Raw genomic sequence first — 12,223 nt, 5'->3', positions numbered from 1 at the left:
TATCCATGAGATTTGTGAAATATTTTGATGTCATGAAATACTTGAAAGGGAGGATTTTGTATTTTAAATGTCAGGAATCTTTACACAGCAAAGTCTCTTCTAGCACAAAAACTCCACCAAAATGTGGAAACGAGCCTTTCAGAATTTAACAGACTGGTTCCCCTTACTATTCATTAGAACAACATTATCATGGGTGCCAATACTACCATGCTGAAAGATTTTCAAATAAAGTCAATCAAGTCCTCCATGGGTCTCCAGGCTCTATGTTTTTTTTTTTTTCTGGTAATAGGAAATAACTTCTGCAAAATTTCTTCCCCAATAGGAAAGGGTTTTAACCCTATAGCTCCCACAGCTGACAAGACTTTAATCTTCTACCAATAACAAGGTCTCTAGGCAAGGGTCATTAAAAATGTCAGGAATAAATTGCATCACATGGTTACAAAACCTATGGGTTTCATGAAAAAATCCCAACAGTCTGCCACTGGACACTTGATAGGAGACCATGAGAAGGAAAGAAAAGCTAGCAGCAGGTATGTTCAGCAGAACTTTAAAAAGATGGCATGAACATGAAAAGGTAGTTTCTTCAAAGCTGATCTTGACATATGGCAGCAATAAATGGTCTTGTCTTTCTTTTTTGAGGACTCCTGTTAGAATAGCCCGGTGGAGCTAAGAGGTAGGTGTTGATCGTCATGAATCCTCTTTTCTTCTACCCTGTCATTTAGAGGACAATTCAAAAGAGAGTGAGTTCTAAGAGATGTGTGTGGACTTGAACCAGGACACATTTCAATGCTGTTCACAGCATCACAGAATGGTAGGGGTTGGAAGGGACCTCTAGAGATCATCTAGTCCAAACCTTGTGCTAAAGCAGGTTCACTTACAGCAGGTTGGACAGGATCTCGTCCAGGGGGGTTTTGAACATCTCCGGAGGACACTCCACAACCTCTCTGGGCAGCCTGTTCCAGGTCTCTGGCACCCTCAAAGAAGTTTTCCCTCATCTTCGGATGGAATTTCCTGTGTTCCATTTTGTGCCCATTGGCCCTTTTCCTGTTGCTGGGCACCACTGAAAAGAGTCTGGCCCCATCCAGTTGTGCCAGAGGTTCATGGGTTTTGTCTTTTTACACAACAGACTCTTGTTAGGTTTATAACAACTCAGAATATAAGGAAGTTGTAGAGCACAGCAAATAGGTGGAAAATCACTGCAGTGGAGCCCTCTGTATTTTCTCTTTTTAAATGCTAGCAAATAGCCCATATTTAAGTCAGCTGCTGAAAGGCTCTATTTCCAAATAAGTCTCCATCTCCTTCTGCTCTCACAAGCTCTCAGGCAAAGAGGATACCACCAAAAAGACCAACAAGAACCTATGATTGTGATCGTCTGATCAGTACTACTCAGCTATAGCAGCAGTGAAGTAAGTGCTGGTTGTGGTGCAAAGAGCTGGAAACTGACTGCAAAACGGTTTGTAACGAATTGCTCATTTTAGCTTACTCAAGAACACAGTATTACAGCGGACCACCTGAATTACACAGCTCAGTATCTTGCAGTTTCTCGTATCAGTGTAACAGATGCTAAGTGCAAAAAAAAAAAAAAAAAACAAAAAAAAAACACAACCCCAAAAGTACACAGAGCATCCTCTTTCTCCTAATAAATACCAAATTTAGGGTCTTTTATACAAAAGACCAAAAACGACAAGCCTTACTTTTGCCATGGGAAGACAACAGAAAAGGACAGGCACTGCCCATATCCTATGACCCACACTCATGCACACAAAAAAAGGAAAACTAAATATCTTAAATTAAAAGAATAAGAGAAAGATACTCTGTAAATGAATACAAGACTGTCACCTTCTATCCTCTCTAAAGCAAGCTTTGTTATTTAAACAACTGTCCAAGGATTATCCACGGATTTGTATAGCAAATATTTCACAGGTAGAATGTTTCTCTCTGAATAAATCTATTTGTTCTGCATTAGAACAGCTCTTATAATTTTGAAGTTGATGGAACGCTACTATGCCCAAAATGCATACTCAAGATTGCGCTGGACTTTTTTTTGCTCCTCTTTTCAAGTAAAAGTCTTATAATTTACTGCACTGCTTCCATACGTTTTTAATAAATTAAGGTTTGGCTCCTGCTAAGCTTTGCTCATATAGTTTTGTTTAAAGTCTGCCACTTGTGCCTTTGCAGTCAATAGAAATATTCAGTGTGTAATAAATACAACATATCCAGTACCTTCAACAGTGAACCAAATGCACATAACTGCTCTCGCTGAACTACTTATGCCAAAGAAAGTATGCAGAACTTTTTTCAGGAATTGGCCCTGATTTTTGTAAAGCCTTATAAAAGTTTTCCAAATATAAATAAACTCACAAAAATGTTTGCAATTTAAAAAGCTGTATTTTGTCTCTACCTGTGTCATGTGATAATGAAACTTAAGAACAAAAGCACAACGGAGAGTATTATTATGTAATACGGTAACATGAAAAGTTTAAAAGAAATTCCTATTCATCTTTAACCATGAAATTATACTTGCAATTATTTCCAGTTATAATAAAAATAGAAAGGACATCAATGTTCAACACATATCTATAACAATTTTTTTTCTTAAAATGTAATGGAAATTTTTGTTTGTCTTGGACACTGGTGACTTTCATATGACTCGGGACTTTCATATTGAGACTTTCAGGGAATGCAAGGGTTAAAGATGTGTAAAAGAGATTTTCTCACAGTTTAGAGAGAGCAAAACAACACATTTAGGAAACCAGACAGCTAAAAGGTCAAAACGTTACACTTCCAGGTCAAACTTCTGGTTGCAATTAAGTAAATTCCTCTAAGCATTTCTAGGGAAATCATATTTCTTTTAGGTCTTATTTAAAATCCCTATTCTTTCTTGTTTACATTGTAATCAAAACAATATTGCTCTCTTTAGAAACATTTAATAAACAGTACTTTTTTTTTTAAAGGAAACTGACATTTCATGTCAAAATAAAAACCAAATTCCTATTTTTTTCCACCTTATTTAATATATAGTTGAACTAATAAAAAAAAAAGGCAAAAGAAGCTATAAAACCTAGTTAATTTAAAAAAAAAAATAGATAGCCTTTCTTTTCCCCTTAGAAATAATATTTCCCTTTTCATCCACTTTCATTATTTGTATTTTCATAGCAGGGTTTGTTTTGGTGTTTTTTTAACTAAATCAAGCTATTTTCTCCCTCCCATGCAGTGATATGAAAAGCCCTCAAACCCAAGATGCTGAGAATAGCGCTGATGTAAACACTGAGGTGCCTGCTAAAACATACCAGCAATCTCATGACTCCTGTCAGCGCCCAACAAGACCACCGAGGTCTAAAAACATAGACTCTCTGCCCCCGTAACACACAGGTATTTTCAGAGTTTTGTTCGGAAGTCCCAAACGCAGCACATGGCCAACAAGGACAACAGGAGTGCTGTGTATGTGCTTTTTTGTAATGCACAAGAGGTAGTCCCGCTATGCAACGCAGCCCACTATGTATGTTAGCAAGTGATACGTGCAATCACGTTTTCATTTTTCACCAAGCTGAAAAAATGAAATTCTAAAGGCATATTCATACTACACTAGAAATTTACCCAACAGAAAGGATATGACCAGATTCAGACGTTATTGGCAAACATTTTACTTCAGCAGAATGCACGTATTACATTAAACTGCCCTCACTACTTTATAGAATCGTAGAATAGAATCATAGAATCATCTAGGTTGGAAGGGACCTTTAAGACCAGGGAGTCTGAGATCTGTTTCTGTAGCATATTCCAGGCAGCACAGTCTTCGAGCTATCCCACACACATATTTGTAGAGGTCAGACAGTTAAGGAAAGTCAGGTCTATCATACTGACCAAATAATTTCCTCTCTGGTATTTTAGACATTCCAATGCAAGGAATTTGAGCATCCATTAAATGCAGACCACAGAATCTATAAAATGCTTCTAGCAGAAATCCTATTTGCCCTGTTCACAAAAGATGGGAGAAGATAATTTAAAGTCTAACATTCTTCAGAAAATTTAAACTGAAACAGTGAGCGCTCAAAACCCCCCCCCAAATCTATCTGCTACCTATTCCAGTTGTGCCTCGAGCTCAAACCGGTCCATAGGAGCTGTAGACTGATATCCTATCCTCTGTAATCTTCTTCCCAATGACTACAGAAGCTTTTAAAGAAACCTATACAGAGCACACACGAGTACCTTCAAGAGGAACAGATGTTGCACAAAAGAGTCAAGCAGTCGTATAAGAAATGGCAAGTGCTTAGGGACAGATTTTCAAGATCACTCCATGTGGATTCCAAAAATGTTGAATTCCCACTTGGGACAAGCAGATGCTAAGGGCTCTTTCAAAAGGTAGCTGTATGTTCTCTGGCCTAGATGAGAGTCACTTTGATATTCTCAAGTGAGTATCAAATCAGAAACCAAAGGTGGGGTTCATCTTGCCTAACTGGCAACATCTGCACAAACTAGTATCCTAAACTTCATTTTTAACTGATAGATATTAATTGCATATCAACTTTGAGCCAGCTTTTATAATCTGAAAGAGGAGACATAATTCCACTTTGTAAATACACGTGATTAATAGATACTGCGTTTTTGCATAACTATGTAACTCCAAAAAAAACCCAAACATTTAAATTTGCATAAATATACATGTCTTTACATAAACTGAAATACTAACAGCAGAATTACTGTGCGGATCCATGTGGGTGCTACAGAAAGACTCATATAGGTATACAAGCTTATATAGGTATACAAGATAGTAGATCTCAACATTTGTGCATGCAAACACACACGGTTTTCACGCACACACATACTTAAGAGTAACTTTCATGATATTGTTTTCTTTTCATAAAATGAAAAAATCATATGGAAAGAAGAGACAAACAAAAGATGGAAACGAGAGGAAGAGAATTAATAAAGGCAGATATCAATTGAAGGTTAGAGGTCAAGGCTGTTTTAAAAACAAACACCAAATTTTTTCTGTTCACAAAAATACACCAAATTAAACAACTCTCTTGTTGTTTTAAATAAATGTTATTTCTTTTCAATACAATACTAACTATATATAACACTTTATTAAGGGTATCTTTAAAATAAATACACTATTTCATTTCCTATCCAAGACCATAAATAACTTCACATGGGAGCTGCAACTTAGGGAAGAAGTAAACTAAGGAGAGCACATTCAACCCACCTGGTGCTGCAGCTGCAAATGTCCCATGTAAGACAGCGATAGCAATTGCTCAAGTCTCTGCAAATATCAGTGCAATAATAGGAAAACAAAGGTAGAGACTTCAACCTGGAAATTACAGAATTTTCTCTGACAATCTTTGAAACACACTGACTCTGACATACTAATGAGTTTTCAGTTTATAGTACAGGCTTTTTCCAGGAAGGTACAATAAGAAAGGCCATACTGGGTAAGATCAAAGGTCCATATAGCTAAATGCATGTAAACAGCATGTAAAAGTCGCTACAAATGTCTTCAGGAGGATACTAAACACAAGAGCAAAGTGCGCATGGTTATTTCCCCAATACTCTCCCTGACTCCAAGCACTCTCAGCTCAGGCCTTTATTGAGCCAAAGGAGATTTGTGAATTCTGTACCCACCCTGGATTACTCTCCCATGAGGTTGTGGACTCAGTGTAAGCTTTTATCATACCCATTATTCTTTGGCAAAGAGTTCCAGAGTTCTGCTAACTACAACAGCACTTCCACTTGTTCTCAAATTGGAAGAGAAGGAGAGAAGAAATTATTTTGTACATCTCTATTGCATTCTCCCTAATTCATATATTTTCCAGGCTGAAGACTCCTAGCACACTTAACTGTTCCCTGTATTTCACGTATTCGCTGTATTGCATTTCCTCATCTTGGATCATCTTTGTTGCCCTTCTTGGAATTTTTCCAATTCTATTCTATTATAATCTAAGGTAAGCAAAAAAAAGCCCAACAATCACTAAAAAGAAAATACTCAAATAATGCATAAGTATAAGGTTATTTGTTCTTGTCAGATATCCTCTACCCTGAGAAAAGAAAAAAAATAATTCAGATATATATCCTTGATTTTCTGTAAGAAAAAATGTTTTAGTGAAAAAAAAAAAGATTACTTTATTCCCCATTAGCTGGCTATAAAAAACGGAAAAAAGTGATTTAAAGTAAATACAGGAAATATTAAGTACAAGATATGAATCAAAATATTTTTCAGAAGTTATTGCATAAGTTACTGCATACTTCAGGGAGCTACGAGTCTCTGTTGTCACAGATAGATGAATCTAAGTTTAAAGTTCACCAGGATCTGCAGGACTTGGCCACAAATCATAAATGAGTCCATTGTAAAGAAGCTGCAATATAATTCTTTTGAGAGACAGAAATTACAGTGTGCAACTGCAAACATCAAAGTTAATTTAAGAGACTTCTGTCCTCCTCAGTCCCCTGTGGTAGCTTATCTGCTATAGCTTATTTTCCCCTCCAGTTACACCATCTTTAAGCAAGATAGGTGAAATGATTCTATTAAAACCAAACAAAAACACTGTTTCACAGCAGAGGAGCAAGAGTTTACAGCGGGGAGAGTGGTAATAAATCAGTTTTGCTGCCACAGGATTGTAACGTGGAACATACCCCACGCACATCTTACACATTTCAGGTTCTACAATAACAGTGAACACTCCTAAAGCAGATGAGGGCAGTCTGAAAAGGGTGTCTTCCTTAAAAATACCATAACGTTCAAATTGAAATGCAAGGCCAGAAGAGCTTGGAATATTTACTATCATGAGTTACTGTATATTTTCCGTGTGCTTACAGGAGCCAAGCAATAATTTCATAAGCAACTGAACAGAAATCAATTTTCTTACGAAATTGCATCTTATGCATTTTTTTATATTAAATAAGACGTGAACTTTGACTCCAGATCTTTGTAAGGCTGAACTATTCATAACAGCACTTGCACTTCTTCCAGTTTCTCCTTTTAAGAGCTTATCAGAAGTTAATGTCTGCAAATTTAATGTCTGAGCCTTCTACCTGTTCATGAAGTTCAATCACACTTGCAAAAAGCAAATGGAGGAAAAGATGGATGGACAAACAGACACACACGGAGAAAACATGATCACAATAAGCCCAATTTCCTCTAGAAAACTAGGTTAAAATAGAAAAAAAAATATACACAATCCCAGAGAAAGCAGATAAAATCAAGCTGGGAGCTCTTTGTGCCATGTGACAGCATGTTCTCTAATTATTTTCACTGTAGAAGAGACTGTACAATAAAGAGATCTGAAATCAGAGCAAAAACGTTCCACCCTCAAGCCAAGAGAAACAACAAGGATGCTAGGGAAGGAATGAGAAAAGATCTGAAAATTACTTGTAGGATAAACACAGTTGACTTTTTCCTCCCTCAAGATGGGGAAGAAGGTCGGTTTACAAGATAACTTTTTCCTTCCTTTTCTAACATGGACATTTCTACCAGCCGTATTTTCTTTCCGCATCCTTCTTTTTGATTCCCCTCTGCCCATGTAAACTTTGCCTTCTTCCTTAATTTTCCACAGTCCTCCCTTAGTCATTCTCCTGTATTAAATACCTCCACCCACTCCACTTTATAGCCTCTAGTTACTTAATTCTCGTTGTTTTTAATCAAAAACAGACACCTTCTGTCGAACACACACAAAAAAGGCTCTGCTTTTAGCCTGTTTAAGTCAAGTCTACAGTAAGTGAGCACTATGACACACCAACTGCTTGACATCATCACTAAAAAACAGTATGTGTTACTGAGTAGCGCAAGTGGTGCAAAGTGAAAATGTATGGCACTTACATATTAAAACATAAGTTCTAACTTCAAAGATTATACATTTCTAAAGTGAAGTAGTGGGGTTTTTTAATGAATAAGAGAAGTTCACTAACACCTGGGTTTCGTTATTGGATGGCTTACGTTGATTGAACTTCAAATAATGCCAGCTAACCATACCTGATCAATGCCCTTGATCTTGCCCAATAATTTGGGCCAAGAAAGTTGGATGCAGGCAAAATTAAATCCTTGAAATTCTACCTTATTTTAATTTTGTCTTAAAAAAAATTAAACAAACCAAAATCAAACATGTTTGGACATTAATTAAACATAGAAAACGGAGAGTTTATACCAAAGCCTATGTCCAATGACTAAATTAAAGCTTACTTTGGCAAATTGTTCATACTGGCCATTTGGGAGGGGTGGGGAAATTGTTCAGACAGAAGGAAGAATAGGAAGAACTTGCTTGTCTTGGCTACTTTCTCTCATTTTTCCATTCTTTCTTTCTTTCTTCTCCTCTGTGTAACACCCACAGATTTCCTAATGAGATGGTATGCGACCCACCACACACTGCTGTGTGGGTGTAACTTAAATGAAAAAGAAGTGTAAATTAACAAGGAACATGCATGGATATTTATATTATGTGCCACAAAACTGAAAGGTGGTATTAAATACTATTAACATAAACATAATATAACATTAATAATAAAAAAGAAATTATGATAGGTGAAAATTTTCTCTTCAAAATAGTCACGGTAGCCTGTTTAACAACAGTCTTTTCTGCCCAACAGATCTAGCCAGCAGGATGAGATCTGCTCAAAGTAAGGTAGCTTGGCTTCTATTTCTGAAGAAAATCCTAACACAACATGCTTTGATATTAGAGGCAGTCTAAAATCTTACTGATACTGGTCTAATAATTCTGATTCTAATAAATTTTGAATACATCCTGCAATGTGGAGAGCAAACTAATGAAAATTGACCTGAAAAGATACGAGTTCAAATAGCGGTGAAATGCTGACCTGGGATACTTGGAGTAGTAAATAACCGGCTAATAAGCATCTTAATGTTCCTCCTATAGATACATTCTTCCTCGCAATAGCGAGGGTTTTGCAGCAGTGAAACTCTAGACACTGACTTGCATAACTTTGAGCAAAAGAAACCACGTGCAGTTTGAAGAGCTCAAACCTTTTAATAACCTCGAAATGCAGCAATAGCTGCAAGCTTAAACACTTCACCAGCAGCACCGACAGTATGCGTGTGTAGTTAGCCACATACCGAGCTTGTGCATTTCTTTGTATACTCCAAAACACTGTCAGCCAAACACTGGCCAGCTATCTCGCACTTCATCTGTTTGTGAAAAAACACAAACCCACATCTTTGTACTCTACAAACAGAAGCTGTGATCCTAGAGGGGAAGGCAAAATACAAAAGGTTTTGGAGCCATGTTGAGTGATGATAACTGCTACAGGCTATTAGACTTGTGGCTCACCTAAAAGGGTCAGTCCCTTAGAGGTAGGTCCCAGTTGCTCCGGTGAACACCCACCTATTCTGTTATTTCCTTCTCAGGTAAGAACAGACTTGAATGTAACTTGAATAAACTTGATTCTTGGACTTGAACAAAGCACTCCTTTCTTACAAATTACAGCCCTGAGCAAAGCAGGCTGAGAGAAGAGGAAAGAGATTTGGAAATTAAGTTCAACATGAACGTTCGTTATCGCAGACTGTTTTCTTCCTTTATTTCTTTACTGTTCATTAATGACAGTGAGATTAACTGCAGAAAACTGATGGAACAGTAATTCTGCCTCATCCAAAATAAATATTCTTTAATCTAAAACTGTCACAGATATTACTGATGACCTCCTCAAATGCATACCCTTAAATTTTTCATTTTCAGGAAATAAGGGGGAGAGTCAGGCAGAAGATCAGTTTACAACCCTGGGAGAGCATACCAGTGTACTTTTACTGAAAAGTTCACAATATAAAAGAAAATATAAACCCCTAAAATCTCACAAACACCCTCAAATTAGCGTTGCATCTGTCTGCATATCTAAAAACAATTATTATGTCTGGCAGTTTTATCTTACAAAATCATTGTTTTTGAAAACCTACTTTTTACTGAGGCAGGAAACTTTAAAAAAAATAAATACATAAAAATATCAGTCGGTAAAAGAAAACACAGAAAAACCTCAACAAATCTCAGAAATTCTGATCCCACCCTCTGTAATTTCCCTCTGCTTCCACTATAAGAAAATTCTATTTGTTCACTCAAAATCAGAAATGTACGGGCATCTGAAAGTTCATGCGTTTTATCAACATTAATCATAGTTTAAAGCGATAACATGTAGTTACAACTTGCAAGGAAAAAAAGGGTTTAAAAATCCTTTAGTATCCCGAAGCACTTTTTACTTACGTGATATTGTGTTCTTGTGGGTGGAAAAAACCCCTCCTGTCATGCCACAACAATCTGGCACCCATATATGCCTAAAATTTTGCAATAGGCAGCCAACCATACAGTAGTTAACCTGTGTTTTCTTTATTAAGAACACTCATTAATATTGCTGTTAGTGTTTAAAGCTGCAACCATCAATATAATTCTATAGGAGTATACCTCTTCACTAACTGAAAACATTTTGAGAGGGAAAGAATTTTTTCAGAATTAAAATTGTTAATATTATATACTTTGAATTCAAAAACATGTATGGGCATACCGATTGCACGTTGTAAGCATGCAATTATATTCATTGTGGAATTCATATTTCAGTAGAGATCTATTTCAATATATTTAAGGAAATGTGAGAAACCATAGCCAACACAGGGCTTTACTATTGCAGCCCTTCTTTTCTGTGACAAGTTTATAACATGCTCCAGGCTGGTAATAAAAAAAAAAAAAAAAAAAAGTCTTATTTGCTAAGAACTATTTAGAAATAAATTGCTTGTGTGATATAACACCAACAGATAAGCCTATCAGCTGTAAAACCACCATGATGACCAGAACAGCTAGTGAAATAATATTAAACAAAAGCATTTACTCTTCTTAATTCTAATGACAGGCTCTCATACTAATCGTACAAGCGTTATGTTCATTTTTCAATGACACAGAAAATTAAAACCCACTTACTTTTTTCAATAACATAGCTGAAGTAATTTCAAACCTAGACGCCAGCTATTTCAGGCTTACTGGATTTCTCATGATAAAAATAAACAGCAGCGGTTTTGACCATGCCTTATCTTACTATATTTTACAAAAAGTTAAATAATTTATTTTACCGGTAAGAAACAAAGGACCAGATGGTGTACGTTGCATTGATTTCCATTGACCACGTTGTTTAGGCGCTTCCAAGTAGTGTTTGACCCTTGAAGCAACAACTTCTTCTAGCAGCATGCAGACCTCCTGAAAGAGTAACCATTGGCCTATTTAGATCTACATTTACATATGTGCTCACAGACATGCAACAGAAATCAATGCAAAATCACTCCTTTTCACATAAAAAGTAACAACTTCATCTGCAATTAAGTACTGAGGTATCACAGAGGCAAGACACACATAATTTAAGAAATGAATGGGAATAAGGAGGGAGAAAAATCAATTTTGCTGCAAAACAGGAGAGGAAATACGTGATGAAATCTCACTTGGCAGATCAAATACATTATATTACAATATTAATTTCTGAACAGCAAATTAATTTCATTAGTGTGCAAAGTAGGAAAAAAATACATGTCAAAAAAGTATCATAACTTTAGGTATTTAAGCAGAATATTAGTAGAAATCCTCCCAGGAATTGTCAACACACTATTTCTCTGCCAGAATCCTTATAAAACACAACAGATATTTTGGTTCAATTCAGTGTCATTTTGGGGGGAAGACTCAGAGCTAATTAGGTCACAGCAACCTAATTTCTCTAGCTCATTTTTGTTTTTCTGCTCCTAAACGTAACTGTTCATATCTTTCATATTTTCCTCAGCAAAAGCACAATAAAAACCACACACAACTCAAGAACAAACCCTTCAGCCAGAATAACCATAGAAAACTTGGAGTAAAGGCAAAAAATTAATCTCTTGAATACCAGAATAAGTTTTCAGATTAATACATACACAAATATTTGAGACTTTTCCCTCAGTATTCTCATTTTCCATTGTGCATAACTATGTGCTCACGGAAATGATACTTTGTGGCACACAAAAATATCATTTTACCTTTTTACAGTGTTTGGACAATAGACAAAATTATATTAGTGCCATCTAAACTAGAACATCTTGGCTTGAAATTTACTTTTGATTAATCTAGAAAGTATGCAGAGCAACAAATTTTTAAAGTATTGCTCTAAATGAAAGCAATGCACATATATTGGTCAACCACAAACAGTATTTTCTCCTTACAGTAAGAAATACCTTTTCCTTTCTGCTTGAGGAGTACAATTATAAAATACTATATCTACT

General features: G+C 36.1%; 1 protein-coding gene across 12 annotated transcripts in view; it reads right to left on the bottom strand.

Annotated features, from left to right (window-relative positions):
• Window positions 1–12,223, bottom strand: part of SLX4IP (SLX4 interacting protein) — a 79,348-nt gene that overhangs the window by 25,266 nt on the left and 41,859 nt on the right. For all 12 annotated transcript variants that reach the window (XM_054196754.1, XM_054196761.1, XM_054196760.1 and 9 more), the window contains one exon: window positions 11,054–11,177. In XM_054196754.1, the coding sequence (XP_054052729.1) occupies window positions 11,054–11,177 (124 nt within the window). The remainder of the gene's footprint in view (window positions 1–11,053; window positions 11,178–12,223) is intronic.

This window comes from Rissa tridactyla, chromosome 3 (assembly GCF_028500815.1).
Source record: "Rissa tridactyla isolate bRisTri1 chromosome 3, bRisTri1.patW.cur.20221130, whole genome shotgun sequence".
NCBI classification, from domain to species: domain Eukaryota; kingdom Metazoa; phylum Chordata; class Aves; order Charadriiformes; family Laridae; genus Rissa; species Rissa tridactyla.
This window is presented reverse-complemented; position numbering and strand designations above follow the sequence as displayed.